At 37.5% G+C, this 18,340-nt stretch overlaps 1 protein-coding gene across 2 annotated transcripts in view; it reads left to right on the top strand.

The window, feature by feature from the left end:
- The window catches only part of RC3H1 (ring finger and CCCH-type domains 1), a 62,902-nt gene extending 45,315 nt beyond the window's left edge, over positions 1-17,587 (top strand). Inside the window, exons 10-20 of one of the 2 annotated variants that reach the window (XM_080938470.1) lie at positions 486-767; positions 1,247-1,452; positions 4,106-4,473; positions 5,272-5,436; positions 8,474-8,626; positions 11,161-11,374; positions 12,038-12,128; positions 12,263-12,395; positions 13,539-13,682; positions 14,158-14,273; positions 15,692-17,587. In XM_080938470.1, coding sequence (XP_080794596.1) covers positions 486-767; positions 1,247-1,452; positions 4,106-4,473; positions 5,272-5,436; positions 8,474-8,626; positions 11,161-11,374; positions 12,038-12,128; positions 12,263-12,395; positions 13,539-13,682; positions 14,158-14,273; positions 15,692-15,842 — 2,023 coding nt within the window. In that variant the 3' untranslated portion in view covers positions 15,843-17,587. Of the gene's footprint in view, positions 1-485; positions 768-1,246; positions 1,453-4,105; positions 4,474-5,271; positions 5,437-8,473; positions 8,627-11,160; positions 11,375-12,037; positions 12,129-12,262; positions 12,396-13,511; positions 13,683-14,157; positions 14,274-15,691 lie in introns of both variants that reach the window. The other variant, XM_080938469.1, reaches the window with a different exon arrangement.
- Positions 17,588-18,340: the final 753 nt, after the last annotated feature.

The raw sequence follows: 18,340 nt of genomic DNA, 5'->3' as shown, positions 1-18,340 counted from the left end.
TCACTGGCTGTTCTTCCACAAATCCGAGTTTAATTCCCAGCAACCGCATGGTGGCTCACAACTGTCTGAATTGGGATCTGATGCCCTCTTCTGGTGTGTCTAAAGACAGCAATAGTAACAAAGTACTCACATACATAAAATAAATCTTTAAAAAAAAATTATATATATATATATATATATATATATATATATATATATATATATATATATATATATATATATAAAGAATAATTGAATTCAACACTTAGGAAATATTTATGAATTAGTACATTTCTTAATAGTTTTTCTTTTAGGTTTCATTATATTGTTCCTATAAATGGGAAGCTATATTTTATCAACTAAATGTCAAAATAAGTCATTTATACACACACACACACACACACACACACACACACACACACAATTCTAGTACTTTTTAACAATTTTAACTGGTTCTTACCAGTTACATGATGTATTTGTAGTTGAAACATTTGCTTTTCATACAGATTTCGTAAAATGAACAAGCGTCTGGTTCCCAGAAGACCCTTGAGTGCCTCTTTGGGTCAACTTAATGAGGTGGGCCTGCCTTCAGCACCTATACTTCCTGATGAAAGTACCGTGGATTTGTCCAGCAGAAAACCTCCTGCACTCCCAAATGGAATTGTATCGGCAGGGAGCACAGTGACACAGTTGATTCCACGTGGGACAGACCCCAGCTTTGATTCTACTCTGAAACCAGTAAAGCTAGACCACCTGAGCAGCAGTGCTCCAGGGTCCCCTCCTGACCTGTACGTCTTCAAGTTTCTTCTTTGTAAACTGAGTAGAGGGGGAAAGTTTGGTTCTAACCCCGGTGGTTCCTTGGTGTTGTTTGTTCTTCTGTTTGGAGTCAGAGTCTGTCCTTCAACTTACTTTATAGCCAAGCTGACCTTGAACACCTGAGCCTCTGCCTGCACCTCCAGGTACTGGGACTGCAGGCCAGCAGCACCATGCCCAGCTATGTTGTGCTAGGTATCAAACCACAAACTGAGCTACATCCTGGCCCAGGAAGTAAATTTTTTGCCTTTGTTTTATTGGCTTTTACTTGATTTTTCTGCACTGATTTTTTTTAAAAGGAAGATTATTAATTCCTTTAAGTTTGTAGAAGAGTTTAACATTCAAATATATCAGTTTTCCAAGTACTGGAAACATTTTTATATGAAACATCTAATGTGTATTAAAAGCACATTTTAGAGACTTTAAACTTATCTTTGTAATTTTGTTCCCTTAGACTGGAATCTGCCCCTAAGAGTATTTCTGCCTTACCTGTGAATCCACATCCTGTACCAAGGGGACCAACAGATCTGCCTCCTATGCCTGTCACCAAACCAATTCAGATGGTACCTCGAGGTTCTCAGCTCTATCCAGCACAACAAGCAGATGTTTATTATCAGGATCCTCGAGGAAGTGCCCCAGCTTTTGAGACATATCAGCAGGGTAATGATCATTTATTTATGTTACTCACTTCCTTATTCTGCTGAGTCATCACTTACATGGTGGCTTCCTTTTGATTTAAAAAAAAAAGATGTATTTTTAATGCTTGGAAAATTGAGGTTTGTTTTGTTTTGTTTTGTTTTGTTTTGTTTTGTTTTCCAGGGCTGAGGACCTAACCCAGGGCCTTGTGCTTGCTAGGCAAGTGCTTTCCCACTGAGCTAAATCCCAAACCCTAAAATCTGAGGTTTTTCTGATCAACTAAATTTCTTTGCCTGCTTTAAGTTGTATGCTAAATATATTCATGTATTTTAGTCACTCAAATGTATCATATAGATAAATTTTATATAAGGGATTAACATTTACTGAGCAAGTATACTGAGTAAAGCTGACGAAACTTTTTTTCAAGAATGAAAAGAAAAGGTAGTGGATACAGATTAAATTTACAGGATGATTTCCTTCCTTTCAGTTATTTATATTGACCTTGTAATATGTTTAAAAAGGTGCTGCATATGAGTCTTTAGAGCAGGTTCTCAACGTGTTTGTTATGACCACTGTAGCAAAGCTCTCTCCGAAAATATTTACATCACAATTCATGACAGTAGCAAACTAAATAGTTATGAAGCAGCAACAAAAATAATTTTGTTTGAGGATCAGCACAGCATGAGGAGCTGTGTTAAAAGGTTGCAGCATCAGGAAGGGTGAGAAGCACTGCTTTAGAGGTTCTGTAGTATAAAGTCAGCTCTATAGGAAAGTGTAAGGTGTTGGTGCACTCCTCTGATCCCAGAACTAAGGCAAAGGCAGAAGCCAGCCTGGTGTACATAGTTCTAGGATAATCAGGGCTACTTAGTGAGACTATGTCTTACAATCAAATAAAACAAAACAAAAGATTAAGGGAATAGTGATATTTATTTCAAACTAAAGTATTGAATCTCTTCAGAAATAGAGGCTATTTTTGGTTTATTGTTGTTTTGTTTATTTTTAATGGTAATAAATTAAAGTATCTTACTTTTTCCCCCCTTCCCACCTAGTACCTTTAGGTCACACATGTTATCTCTGCAATCAAAAGTAGTTCATTTTTATTGTTTTGATATTGCTTATTTATTGGTTGGTAGTTGGTTTTCTGAGACAGAATTGCTTGCAGTATATATACCAGGCATGCCTTGAACTCACTGTAGCTCAGAGTGGCCTTGAATGAAGATGATCCTCCTGAGTGCTAGGATTGCAGGCATCTTGCGTAAGGATAGATTTTGATTGATAAAACATGATTGATAATGGTTATAAAAGAATCTGACTTGATTTTTTTATGTGTTGAAAACATATATAAGTTTTTGTTCAGGCACCCATATATACTCTTATCAGGAAGGGTTTGGTTACAGAAAGCAGAAATTTTTGTAGCTATATTAAACATAAAAGGATTTGGTGGTGGAATGGGTTCCTTCCATGTTGATGAAGTACTAGGGAAGCAGATATCTTTAGAAAATGTGTTCTAGAAAAGCACTACTTTGTTAGCTGTAGAGAGCAGAGATAAAACCTTCTACTTTAATTGGAGATTCCAGGAAAGTTTACTGCTAGAGCTTGTCTCAAGAATCTAGAGCCAGAGAAGTCACTAGATGTATACAGCAAAGGGCTGTGTGTTTGATGCAATGTACTTGAACACATTTCTATCAGTGCCTCCCTTACCACCTCCCATCCCTTTCTACACTAGCTGGAGGTTGTGGGATCTGCTCTGATAGTAGGCAGCCTACAAGGTGTCACATCTGTAAGAAAAATTGACTCTCCCTCTTCCAACAGCTATCAAGTTCATAGTTCCTCAGCTAGTGGTAGGATTGCATGTCCCCCTTTTCTCCTGTAGGCTGGGGTGTTTTTTTTTTTCTTGGCTGGAACTTGTACATACTGTCATAATTGCTATGAAAAGTGTTTCTTTGGCATATTGTATCTTCTAGCTTGTAATAGTTTTGAAGTTGAAACTCTATAGTAACAGGGCCTGGAAGAGTATGTCTATAATTCTAGCTACTGAGGTACTGAGGCAGGAGGGGATCTCAAGTTCTAGACATGCCTGGGCTACAGAGTGAGTTCAAGACTAGTAGTCTTCAGCAGATCCTATTTCAAAATGAACTATTGAAAAGGGGGCTAAGACTCTAACCCAGTAGTAATGTGCTTGTATAGTATGCATGCAATCTTGGATATGAAAATTCACAGTTAAAACTAAAGGTTAGAACCTGAGTTTCAACAATGCTTGTGAAATTTAATTTTTAATTTCCAGTAACTGCATTGCATTAAGACAATCTAGAAGAAAGGATCCCTCTACTGTTTTAGACTATATGTAGATTTATTTTCAACAGTTGTCATAAAGCCACTGTAACTATACAAGTAGTGCGAAAGTTTATCAAAAAATAAGTAGATTATTCATACTTAAGTGTTTTAATGGTTTTGGTTTTTGGTTTCTTTGTGGAACCTGGCTGTTCTGGAACTTACTCTATAGACCAGGCTTGCCTCAAACTCTGGTATCTGCCTGCCTCTGCCCCCCAAGTTATGGGATTGAGGGTGTATGCCACCATCTCCCACCTGTGTTTTAATGTTTTAAAAAGAAAAGAAAAACTTATAGGGAAACAAATGAGCTCATTATGGGTTTGGGTTCTTCTTTTGCATTGTACAGGTATGTACTATACTCCACCGCCATGTGTATCCCGGTTTGTCCGACCTCCACCATCTGCTCCTGAACCTGGTCCTCCATACTTGGATCATTATTCACCCTACCTCCAAGATCGTGTCATAAACTCTCAGTATGGTACACAGCCACAACAGTACCCACCTATGTACCCTCCTCATTATGATGGCCGCCGTGTATACCCTGCTCAGTCTTATGCAAGAGAGGAGATGTTCCGGGAAAGCCCTATACCCATTGACATTCCATCTGCAGCAGTGCCATCCTATGTACCTGAGTCCAGAGAACGATACCAACAAGTAGAGGGTTACTACCCAGTGGCTCCTCATCCAGCCCAGATCAGACCTCCGTACCCCAGGGTATGCTGTATTTTTTTCTTACATATATGTATATATAATTTGGTGTGTGAGAGAGAGAGCACAGGTACATCTAAACCACAGCACACTTAGGTCAGAGGATAGTTTTTAAGGATAAAGTCTTGCTTTCCTCATTGCTAGGTGGGATTTTTCTTGTTGCTGCTGCTGAAAATACTCCAGGTTGGGCTGGAGAGCTGGCTCAGTGGTTAAGAGCATTGACTGCTCTTCCAGAAGCTCTGAGTTCAATTCCCAGCAGCCACATGGTGGCTCACAACCATCTGTAATGGGATCTGATGCCCTCTTCTGGTGTGTCTGAAGACAGCTACAGTGTACTCATATAATTAAAGTAAATAAATCTTAAAAAAAAAAAAAAAAAGAATACTCCAGGTTAGCTTGTCTACAAGCTTTTGGCTTCTGTTTATTCCTCTCATATCACTGTAACCGTCCTAGGATTACATGTATGCCCCATGGTTTCCAGAGATCAGCCTTGGGTTGTCAGGCTTGCAAGTGCTTTTACCTGTTTGCCATCTTCCTGGTCCTGAAATTTGAAGTTATTAGTTTAAAAAACAAAAATATAAATCTAAATATTCTTCATTTGTGTACTAAGACTATATCAGTTAGGAAATTTGGAAGATCTAAGAGAATTTGGGTTGGCTTTCTTTTGTTTTTCTTTATTCTCTTTAGCGTTGATATTTCTAGATGTTATGATGGGTATATATTCTACACCTGAATTAAATATATATATTTAATTAATGTGCTTTGGAATTCTTGGTCAAATTTAAATAATCTTTCAATTACCAGGATCTTCCTTATAGTCGGCTTCCTCCTCCCCAACCCCATCCTAGTCTGGATGAGCTACATAGAAGGCGAAAGGAAATCATGGCCCAGCTAGAGGAAAGAAAGGTTATCTCTCCACCTCCTTTTGCACCTTCACCAACATTGCCTCCTGCATTCCATCAAGAGGAAGTAAGCATATTTTTAATCCTGCTTATTATTTACTGTTAATCACTTTTTGCAGCCTGTTTAATAAATTATGAGAGCCAGATAGCAGTAGGGCACACCTTTAGTTCCAGGAAGCAGAGGTAAGTAGATCTCTGAGTTTGAGGCCACCTGGTGAGTGAGTTCTAGAACAGCCAGGGCTCCACAGAGAAACCCTGTTTTGGAAAAACAAAAAAAAAAAAAAAAAACAAAACAAAAAAAAAAAGAAAGGAATTTGTTCCCTAGGAGATGCTTTTCAAGGTTCAAAATTAAGAGGCTGTTTTCTTCCATAGATTCATTTTTTTATTATACACTTAGATTCATAACCCGTTTAAAATTGAGTTATTAAATGAACTGTTAGAATTAAGGTTCAGTTTTCCTCTGTAGGAATAGCTCATTGGCCTTACACCACTTACTGATTTGAGCATCCTTTTTCAGTGCCCCACCATCAGCTTTCTTACAATTAGCTCATTAGGGTGGGTGTGATGGCATAATTGTAGCACAGTGGGACACTGAGGCAGAAGCCAGTGTTCACTGTATGCACAGAGATCCTGTCTTGAAAAACGATAGATAACCAACTATGAGATTCTGAAATCTCTTGTTGATTCATTGGTCTATTTCTGTCTTTATTCCATACGGATTTATTTACTTCTTCATTTTGTGTGTCTCGGGGGTGAGGAGGTGGGCATGTGTGGCGGTGAGAGGAAGGCTTGTAGGATAGGAGTCAGTTCTTTGGTTTCAAGGATCCAAACTTAGGTTGTCAGATTTGCACAGCACACACTTGACTTGAGCCATCTGGCTGATTCCTTATTCAATAGAATGTTTTACTTAACCAATAAAATTTTACCTAAGTTTGGGCTTGTCAGTATAGGTTCTCCTAGTATTCAATTCAAAAGTAAATAAACATGCTGGGAGCTGGGAGTTTAGTTCCTTAAATTTTTAAATAATTGAGGCATAAACTAAGATATATTCTTAATTTAGTAATGAATAAACCAATAGTGTAGTTTTTTAAAAAGTAGGAAAAATGCACAAATATAGATAGATGGTAAAAATTACAGAGATGTTTGGTTTATGTTCCATAGCACCATAATTTTGAGCATTACGTTTATGTTTGTATAAAGTAGTGCTAATAGATTTGGGCTTTTGTGAAACAGTCTTATATTCTAGACTAGGTTCACCTTGAATTCACTCAAGTGGCCTCAAATTCAGTGTCTCCTACCTTAGCCTTCCAAGTGCTTGGATTACAGGAGTGGACAACTTTGCCTAGCAAACATTGCTTATAGCTATCATAAATGGGTGTTGTCCTTGGGGTTTTGTTTTTGTTTTTGTTCTTTTTTTCTCCCTGACACTAATATTTTTTAAATTGGTTAGTTTTATTTATTTATTTATTTATTTATTTATTTATTTATGGTTTGGGTTTTGGTGGGGGGCTAGGGATATATTTGTTTTTTAATTAGACAGCCTGAGCTGAGACTGTACTCGGTTGGTAGAGTATTTGCTAGCATGCACAAATCTCTAGGTTCAATCCATAACACCTTGTAAACTGGGCAAGGAAGAAGGAGGATCAAAAGTTCTAGGTCATCCTTGGCTACATAAGAAGTTTGAGGCCAACCTGGGATACATGGAACCTTGTCTTATACTGTGTGAGAGTATGCATGACAGCTGGGCAATGGTAGCACATGCCTTTAATCCTAGCACTTGAGAGGCAAAGGCAGGTTGGTGGATCTCAGTGAGTTCAAGGCCAGTCTGGTCTATAGAGTGAATTCTAGGACAGCCAGGGATACACAGAGAAACCTTGTCTTGCGGGGAAGGGAGGATGTTTTATATTCTTTCTATGTAAAATTATGAGTCTAAACAACATTGCCAACTGACAAACTATGTATGATAAACAGTGAAAGCTAGGTGAGATGATGACACCCTGAGCTACCATTTCAAAACTATAATAAAGTTAAGGTTTATAAACAATAACTAGTAACTTATTTAATGTATGAATGTAATCTAAATAGAAATTCATAGCACCTCTGTGTCTCAGAGTGCTGGGATTAATGGTGTTCAACACCACACCTGGCTAGCTCTGTATTTAAGCTTCCATTTTGATTATAAGTGCCTATACATAGTTGCCCTAAATTTATACATTATAGGAATACATGGCATAGAAATAATACTTTCTTCAAATTCCCATTTCCTGTAACAACTAACAGTTTTGTTGTGTATTTCAACTTTATTATGTGCATGAACACGTTTGTTGGAGTGGGGAGGAGTTGTGGATTGGTTTGGTTTTGGGATATCTATGTTGATGTGATTTTATTCTTTTTTTTTTTTTTTTGTAGCTGCATAATATATAGCATTCAGGTAGAAGAGCCTACTTTTTAGGTATTCATATATTCTAAAATTTAGCTGTTTTACACAAGCTAGGACTTTTAAAATTTGTATCATTATAAAAGTACAGATATTATAATTTAACAAAAAATACATTGTCCTTAGAATGGAATATTACAGAGCTTTAGTAAAGAAGATAAAAATGAGGCATTTTACTCTTACTTACTTGAATCAACCTCGGGCCAGCATATATTCAAGACAGGAAACACTGCTGTAGAAGAAGCATCAGCAAAGAGTTGTTGCATTACCACCTAACTCATAAAGCATCTGAGATGCAAAGAATGCTCTCATTTACTGGAGATGTTACTAAAGCACTCTGAGGGTAGCCTAGCAAATGTGCAGCATGTACATATTTACTGAAATGTTGACTTTATCTAAAATAGTGGAGGAAATGGTGAGCAAACTTCTTAAGATCCTAGTTTGATTTATTGAAGGATGTTGACATTCTTTCTTTTTTTAGCTGCCAATAACAAATATGAAGACTAAAATAATCTCCACATTTTTCAGTCTATAAAAATATATCCTGACACTTAATAATCACATAACTATCACTATATTGCCTTAATTTGATGTTCTAGACGTTCCCCACTTTTTCTGTTTTGCTAACTCATAGACCCATTTTCTATTTTTTCCCCTCTATCTATAGTTTTTGGATGAAGACTTGAAGGTAGCTGGAAAATACAAAGCAAATGATTATAGCCAATATTCTCCTTGGTCATGTGATACCATCGGCTCCTACATTGGAACCAAAGATGCAAAACCCAAAGATGTTGTGGCAGCAGGGAGTGTGGAAATGATGGTATGTGTGATGGCTAAGCACAATTAATAAAATCTAAATACATAAATTCTTATCTATTAAATTATAGGGACAACTAATTAAGCTTTGCTTTTGTCTCATTTAAGTATGTTATTATCTTGACGAAGAGTATTTATTATATGTCATTTTAGGTAATGATTTCCCAACAATTGCTCAGAACCCAGGTTAAATCATTTTAAATATTTAATCAAGATCCTAGATTTCAGGATTGGAGAGATGGCTCGGGGTTTAAAAGAGCATATTGCTGTTGCAGAGAACCTGAGTTTTGTTCCCATCTCCCATGTTGGGCAGTTCACAACCACCTGTAACTCTGGCTCCAGATGATCCAGTGTCCTCCTGGCCTCTGTGGGTACATACTCAGTGCATATACCCACACAGATGTACAAAGACATAATTAAAATAATCTGCCCAGCAGTAGTACTTTAATACCAGCACCTGGGGGCCAGAAGCATATGGATCTACATAGTGAGTTTTGGACAGCTAAGGAGTATGTATGTATGTATGTTTCTGTATTTATGTATCAATATTTTACATATTAATTGTCCCCTATAACAATAAAACTTTGCAAAAGTAGTTAACCTCCCTAACCTCATTTTTTTTCCCTCACTCCTCACTATCAGTAAGTAACCTCTTCCCTAAGTTTACTTTTTATTACTTAGATACACACACACACACACACACACACACACACACACACAGCACAATTTTGTTTTTGTTTTGTTTCCTATGTTGTACAGGATTCACTTACATAAAGTATCCCTCTGTCTCATCCCATAGAGTAGCTGGGACTCTAAGCAAGTGCCACTGTACTCAGCTACTACTCTTTCCTTTTTGAGATGGCACCTCACTAAGTATTGGGTTGACTTTCAAATCAGTCTCTGTGTAGCACAAGCTAATCTAAGTCTTGTGGTGCACTTGTCCTAGCTACTAGTAGCTACAGTTGTAGATCAGTGTTACTGATCTTTTACCATTATGTATAATTTTCACTTCATTTTTCAAAGATTGTTTTTTTAAGATTTGCTTATATTTATGTGTATGAGTGTTTTCCTCACATGTATGTCAGTGTTTCACATATAAGTCTGGTGTCCTCAGAAGTCAAAGAGCATTAGAGAGATATCTGGAATTAGAATTAGAGGTGCTTATGAGTTACCATGTGGGTGCTGGTATTCAAACCTAGTCCTTTGCAAGAACAAGCTCTCTTAACTGCTGAGCTATCTCTCTAGCCTTTATGCAGGGTGTTAATGGACACTTTCTCCTTGTGTACATCCATGAAAGTTATGCTTAGACATGTATTCTTGGCCAAAAGGATGATAAGGTCAGAGCCAGCTTGAACTACATTTTAAAAAAAAAAAAAAAAAAAAAAAAAAAAAAAGGCTGAATGTAGTGGTACACACCTTTAATCCCAGCACGTGGGGGGCGGGGAGTGCAAGGATGGTGGGGGACATAGTGAAACTGTCTTGAAAGGAAGAAGGAAGGAAAGGAAGGGAGAGAGGGAGGGGGGAGGGAAGGAGGGAGGGAAACAGTGATATTGCTGGCTTGACAGGTGTTGCTTGATATCATGTTCTCTGTTAATGTCAAGAAGATTCCCTGATGATTTGTATAGGTTTTCATAGATGATGTTTACCTAGCTGGTTCAAGATAAAGCCAGTTCAAGAAGATGACAAGCCAGAGTAAGAATAATTAAATAAAAAACAAGCCGGCAGGGGGACTGGGAATGTGACAGAACAAGGTCCTGGGCTCAGTTCCCAGCATCAATAAATTGAAATTAAGTTGAAACAAAACTTTCATTGTGCTCCAGTGAGCAAATGTATGCTTCTATATCACAGGAAGTCTATATCACAGAATGAGTTGAAATAGAATAGTAAGGTAAGGAAGGTGCTTTCAAAAGGGATATCACACTGAAGTAACATTAGCAAAGTAAAATTAATTTCCTTAAATCAGGAAAAAAAATAACAAAATTACTAACCTAGTATACATGCCATTAAAAATGTTTCCAGGTGTGTGAAAGAACTTTTTTTTTTTATTAAAGATTTATTTATGAGTACAATGTAGCTGTCTTCATGTACACCAGAAGAGGGCATCAGATCTCATTACAGATGATTCTGAGCCACCATGTGGTTGCTGGGAATTGAACTCAGGACCTCTGGAAGAGCAGTCAGTGCTCTTAACCACTGAGCCTTCTTTCCAGGCCTCATGAAAGAAGTCTTAACCCAGTACTTCTCAAGCATTTATATATGAGCTGGACATATAGTTCAATGGTAAAGTACTTGCCTGAAAAGTTAATGTTCCTACATATTACTTAGGAATGGGTGATTGATCTTCTACTATCATATGTCTGTACTTAAATTTGGTCATATAATTCTTACTATGACCTAAAAGCAATGTTTTATATGACATCCAAAGATAACTAAAAACTTATTCTTACTAATAAGAACATCATACTCTTCTTAACCCCTTTACAGAGCTAGCATTAACCCCTTTATGCTAAACATCATGTCACTTTTGCTTTTTGTTAGAATGTAGAAAGTAAAGGAATGAGAGACCAGAGATTGGAGCTTCAGAGAAGAGCAGTGGAAACTAGTGATGATGACCTCATCCCATTTGGAGACCGGCCAACAGTATCTCGATTTGGTGCCATCTCTCGAACATCCAAAACACTGTATCAGGGTGCTGGCCCAATGCAAGCTATGGCACCTCAGGGAGCACCCACAAAATCTATTAACATTTCTGGTAAGAATCCTAGAGTGGTAATCATGACTGTGTAATTTTTTCAGTGCTTTTAAGACTCTTAAAGGCAATGATTTTTAAACTTCTTCCTGTAAGAAAGCAATTGCACTTTGAGCAATTTTAGGAATATAAACTAAAATTAACTCTTTATATATTAAGATTACTTGAGGGGCTAGGGTATAGCTCAGTTGATAGAGTGTATGCCTAATATATATGAAACTCAGGATTTAATACCCCAAACCAGATTATGGCACATGCCAGTAATTCTAGCACTGGAGAGATGGAGGTCTGGAGATCAGAGAGAGAGAGAGAGAGAGAGAGAGAGAGAGAGAGAGAGAGAGTGTGTGTGTGTGTAAAATCCCAGTACTTTGGGAAGATAGTGTGTGTGTGTGTGTGTGTGTGTGTAAAATCCCAGTACTTTGGGAAGATAGTGTGTGTGTGTGTGTGTGTGTGTGTGTGTGTAAAATCCCAGTACTTTGGGAAGATAATCTGACACCAACCCTCACCTCTACATTCAGACACTCATGTGCACACAGTGAAAAGAAAATACGTAAAAACTGAACGTTTAGTGGCAGATAGCCTTCTACATATACAGTGTGCCTAGTACCTAAGGTGAATCAAACTAGTCAATTACATCATAAACCACAATACATTGTTTCTTTACAGATTACAGTGCATATGGAGCTCATGGTGGCTGGGGAGATTCTCCATACTCACCTCATCCAAACATACCTCCTCAGGGACACTTCATTGAGAGGTATAGCCTTTTTTTTACTTGTTATAAGTATTTGAACCATTTAGCTTTCCTTGCTTGTATTCTAGTTAGTAGTGATTTCAAAAATAAAACTTTAAACAAAATTTACCTTATGGTTTCTTACTTTCTTACAAAAGGGAGAAAATGTCCATGGCAGAAGTGGCCAGTCATGGAAAACCCCTTCTATCTGCTGAAAGAGAACAGTTGCGGCTAGAATTGCAGCAACTGAACCATCAGATCAGCCAGCAGACACAGCTACGTGGACTAGAGGTACAGTCCTACACATACTTTTTTATTGTTTCTGGGATTCGTTATTGAATACCACTGTTGGTACTCAACTTGACACGAGCTAGAGTTATCACAGAAAAAGGAGCCTCCCTTGAGGAAATGCCTCCATGAGATCCAGCTGTCAGGCATTTTCTTAATTAGTGATCAAGGGTGGGAAAGCCTATTGTGGGTGGTGCCATTCCTAGGCTAGTAGTTCTTGGTTCTATAAGAAAGCAAGCTGAGCAAGCCAGTAAGTAACATCCATCCATGGCCTCTGCATCAGTTCCTGCTTCCAAGTTTTTGCCCTGTATGAGTTCCTGTCCTGACTTGCAATGAGGGGAAGTGTAAGCTGAATAAACATTTTCCTCCCTAACTTGCTTCTTGGTCATGGTGTTTTATGTAGGAATAGAAACCCCAACTAAGACAACTGTGTTAGCCCACCTGGCTTCAAACTCATGATCCTCCTCTGTGGCCACAATCTCTTTAAATAGTAATTTTTGAGATACAGTAAGCACAGAATGTTAAAACCTTTGCCTACATGTTAGTATAGATATCCATTCTTCAGAGAACTAATAAAAAAATAATATTCTCTGAGAATAGTGCTCTGTCTCAAGAACATTGAATTTTTATAGAAAAAAAAATACAGGATTTACATCATGGAAAATAGCAATCAGAAAGATACACATTTATAATTGATTTCTCTTTAAAATAGGAAAAAAGATTAAATTATTTTTGGTGTTGGAAATATGATTACTATTCTTGCAGAGAATTCAAGTTTGGTTCTTGTTTCACAAATACCTGTAACCAGCTCCTGGGGAGCCAGCACTCTCTTCTGATGTCCATAGGCTTCTGCACTTATGTGTAATGTGTACATACCAACATACCCACACTCCGTCTCTTAAAAAATACACGTTGTAAAAATTTCCCTTAAAAATAAAATACATCTTTTAAAAATGTAACGATTTTTTCTCAAGTGCTACTAAAACAAAATGTATTTGTAGTTGGATTGTTTTTACTGCAAACTTGTGGCTAGTTTAGTGGTAAAATATTTTGGGTAAAGTGTTTTCTATATGGCATGAAGTGTGCTGAGTTATGTATGTGCTTGGCTTTGTGCACTAGGCTGTTAATAATCGGCTGGTGTTACAGAGGGAGGTGAACACCCTGGCAAGCCAGCCACAGCCCCCTCCAATGCCTCCAAAATGGCCTGGAATGATCTCAAGTGAGCAGCTAAGCTTGGAATTGCATCAGGTGGAAAGGGAAATTGGGAAGAGGACCCGGGAATTGAGCATGGTGAGTGCTGGTGGTGGGGAAGGGAGGAAGGTGAAATGAACTCTGACTCTAGAGTTTAGAATCATCTGGAGCAGGTGCTAGGTACCTTGAAGAATGACTAATTTTTAGGGTAATTCTAATAAAGATGAGTTGTCATCTGGTGGTATCATTCCTCTCTTAGTTCCTTTTGTTCTAGGTTTGTCCTTTGTCATAGATTATTATTAAGATACATATTATTAAGATATGTTTACATAGTCTGTACACTGTACTCTGTGCTGTGTTTTCATGCTAGTTTGCAGCATTTTCAAAAGGTAGTGAGAAGGTGGGTTATACTGTTATACTTTTGTGTATACTCTCTCATCTACCTGTTTTTTTTTTGTTGTTAATTTTTAGTGAAGTGGGAATGATTTTTTTTTGGATCATCAGTCTGTGTTATGTGAATTTGGTCTAACCCATTACACCACAGATTACTGACTTTATTTCCTCTTCTTTTTAGGAGAACCAGTGTTCTATAGACATGAAAAACAAACTGGGTACAAGTAAGCAAACAGAAAATGGACAGTCAGAGCCACAAAACAAGGTCCACACTGAGGACCTTACGTTGACATTCAGGTAAAGAAAGGAACAATTTTATAGTCCTATTTAACCAGAGAGAGAAATAATTTTATTATCTGACCATATGCAAAGTATGAATGTTTTGATTCTTAAGAGACCTATTTTTCTTAAAGAGGAACGAATATGAATATATACACTGTTTTTCTGTGTAGCCCTGGCTATCTTGGAACTGGCTCAGCAGGAGAACAGAGGATGTTTTTACTAAGCCTAGAGTTGGAGTCGGATATAGTTATGGGCACTGGAGAAGCCTATAGGCACATGGGAAGAGAGGGTTTGAGGTCAGTCTGGGCTACAAAGTGAGATGATCAAAACACATGTTACATAAAACTTAATTCCAGCAAATATATTTTCTGGTTACATTTCCTTTTTCTCATTACTTTAAATGTAGTCTTATGCTTTTGAATTATAAAACATAATATATGATCACTATAAACATTAAAATTTGGGACCAGAGAAATGGCTCAGTGGTTAAGAGCACTGACTGTGTTGCAGTAAATATTAAAAAGTAAAAATTGGTTTAATCTCTTTATCAGCCCTGAGGTCATCTGACCTCCAACTTCTCCGCCCTCTGCTTCCCTTTCCTTGCCCAGTCACTGCCTTTCCTTTATTTTACTAATTAAAATGGGAAGGTTTGGTTGGAGTCACTTGACTAGGCAGCCCTTCTTGGAGAGGTGGAATTAACATTAAAATACTAACAGCTTCAGGACAGTGTACATGACTGTTCTTCCAGAGGTCCTGAGTTCAATTCCCAACAACCACATGGTGGCTCACAACCATCTGTAATAGGATCTGATGCCCTCTTCTGGTGTGTCTGAAGACAGCTACAGTGCAGTCACATATAGGATAGCCAGGAAGCCAGGACTAAATAGAAATACCCTATCTCAAAAAAAAAAAAAAAAAAACCACAAAGAATTTCTAAATGTCCCGTTGCTGTCTTCTTGGCTTTTGGCTATTTAAAATCTATATGCTGGGCTGGGGAGATGGCTCAGTGGTTAAGAGCACTGACTGCTCTTCCAGAGGTCCTGAGTTCAAATCCCAGCAACCATATGGTGGCTCACAACCATCTATAGTGGAATCTGATGCCCTCTTCTGGTGTGTCTGAGAACAGCTATGGTGCAGTCACATAAAATAAATTTAAAAACAAAAGAATAGGAAACTTGTCAGTGTTTGTTTGTCAGCTACATGCTACAATGTGGATGAGGCATTATAATCAATATTTGGAACCAAACTAGCCTAAAACTGATCAAGGCCAGCCTGTCTGTGTTCTCAGCCTGGACTAAAGGCATGTGTTACCACTCCTGCATCGTATTTTTCTACAGTGGTAAATAATAAGCCCTATTGATTGGATTCTATTTTATTTAGAGTAATTGCTTTTCTCCTTCTAAAAACTCCGACTGTTTTTTCATAATTTACAGTGATGTACCAAATGGATCGGCCTTGACACAAGAGAGTCTCAGCCTCCTATCAAACAAGACCAGCTCTTTGAACCTGTCAGAAGACCCTGAGGGAGGAGGAGATAACAGTGATTCCCAGAGATCAGGAGTTGTTTCCAATTCTGCTCCCTAGAATATGGGTGCCTGCTCCTAATCAGTTCATGGGGCATCAGGATAGAAAACCGGATAACTTCTAAACGTTTTCTCTGAGTGGTCAGTGAAGTCCAGGAAAAGCACCGGAGGCAATGTGCGCAAACACCACTACTGAACAAACCCGCACATAGTTCACATTGATGCATCTTTTTAATTTTAAGAAAAAGAAAATTAGCAGTATCTGCAAGCAATTCAGATTAAATTTGTTTTTGTTCTGTGAATGAACTTTATTTTAATAACTTTGGACGCCTTGGATCCGGGGCTTAAAAAAAAAAGAAGATATTATATATACACTTTGTTTGATTAATTGTATGATCTTAATGAAGTAGGTTTTCTTGTATTTTGGTATTATTACATACCCAGTGTATAATTCCTTCTTTCCCAGTCTTTTCCAATTCTCACAACCCTGTAAACTAAAATAGATAAAATGCACTGTTTCCAAGAATTCTGTGGTGATAGATTGGGTTATTAGAAACTGTGCAGCAAACTAATTTTATTAGAGCTGTTCTTTAACCCCACCCCCAACACCAGCCCTGTTTCTGGATCATTAGCTTTTCAGATAGATACTTGTTTTTTTACAACATTAAAACTTTGAGTAAGGTAAGGTTTTATTTTCAACTTTTCAGAGATGTCAACATGCAGTTGATTGTTTGAGCCACACATTTCCTTGTTAAGGATTCCTTGCATTCTCACCATAAAATCTGAAAGCCTATTTAGTGTTTACAATGTTTAGTTTTAAATGAAGATTATTTTACTTTAAAAATGACCTCTAAATTGTACATAATGGCTCATTTCTGTAATTCCTGGACTCAAGATGTTGAGGCAGGAGAAAACCAGAATAAGAAGAAAAGAAATGAGCTTCAACTTGTTGAGAGTAAAAATAGGTGATTCCTTTTCTATGTTGAGTTCATACTGGAAAATTGGAGCCATACTTACAAATTAAACTTCTCTTGAAACCCTAGAATGGAAAAATCAGGACAATGAACCATATTCTAAAACTTGGAGATGGTTCAGCAGAAAAGCACTGGCTCCTCTCCCAGATTCTTCCCAGCACCCACAAGATGGCTCACAACTGCCCAGAGCTCCACATCCAAAGGAACAGACACCCTTTTCTGGCCCTTGTGGACACCAGACACATGTGGGTGCATGTGCGTACATACATACAGGCAAAACACACATATAAAGAAAACTTTTAAATTAAAATAAAATTTAACACTTGATATGAACTTCAGTAAACAACATTATTTCAATGGAATTTTGTTTTCCTTTCAAAAGCATAAAAGATTTGACAGATAGAAACCGACTGAGTCTTCAGGATAGTTCATTAATCGCTTGTCGGTACTCAGAATTGCTAGCATAGCTATAAATAACTTGAAGTGGGTTTTATAGACCTGGCTTTCTGACATTAAAAACATGAAAACGTTAAAGAGTGAGGAAGAATTTTTATTTAGTTCTGCTGCACATATTCTAATGTTACCACTGTATGGTTAATTTACTAAGCCCCTATAAAATGAGTTCAGTGGGGCACCATTTTGTAGAATCACTCCATCCCTCTGATTGCCTGACATCAGTTTCCCTTTCTATATGATACTAAACAAGAAAGCACTGGTTATGTAATAAGTTACTGCATTGCTTTGGTTGGGTAAAAGCAAAAGTTTATATTTTTCTTATTTCTTATATTCTTAACCCTTAACTCTTGCTGAGGTCAGAGCCACCTCAGTCTAAACTCTGTGTCCATCATCTTGTTAATTGAAACAAGTGGGTGGGGGTGGGATAAGAATGGGATGGGTGGGAAGGGAAAAATAGTCCTGCCATTGCCTACCAGTAGGAAATCCAAACAGAACACTCATTTGAGTAGCAATTATTTAATTTGCCCAGTCAAGGCACCGTGTTTATATACTATTTCACATTGAATTTGATTATGCCCTACAGACCTGGCTGGTCAAGGATTTGATATACACATATTGGCTTGGGATTCGAGCTTTCTTTTTTATTTAAATAAAAATTTATATATATATTATATATATACATATATACATGGCTATATCTGTATATATATCGGGTATGTTTTAAAGATTTCTTCGCATGAGCGCAGCTGTTGCAGTAAGATGACTGATTGGGAGGTAGAGGCACCGAATGACGGCGAGGCATTTCTCAGTTGATACATACATTTTCCTTTTCATTTTAAATGCACATTTGTACATTTGCTTTTTGGTCTTTTTTTTTTTTTTAAGATAAAATGTCTCTTACATCTATACTTTACTCATTATTTATTGAGATAAGGAAAGAAATGTTATGTCTGACAGGATTTTTATTTTTCTGCGTATCTTTAAAGCGCCACATTATTGGCCTCTTGCCTTCACTAGACAGATTTGGGTGGATCTTATCTCCTTTGGACATGTCAGATAATTCCTAAGTCTTAGAAGCAGATGGGTTGTTGTTGTTGTTGTTGTTGTTGTTGAAATTGGAATAACTAGG

The sequence above is a fragment of the Micromys minutus genome (genome assembly GCF_963924665.1).
Source record: "Micromys minutus genome assembly, chromosome: 1".
Classification (NCBI taxonomy): Eukaryota; Metazoa; Chordata; class Mammalia; order Rodentia; family Muridae; genus Micromys; species Micromys minutus.
Note: the sequence above shows the minus strand (reverse complement) of the source record. Positions and strands in the feature narration are given on the sequence as shown.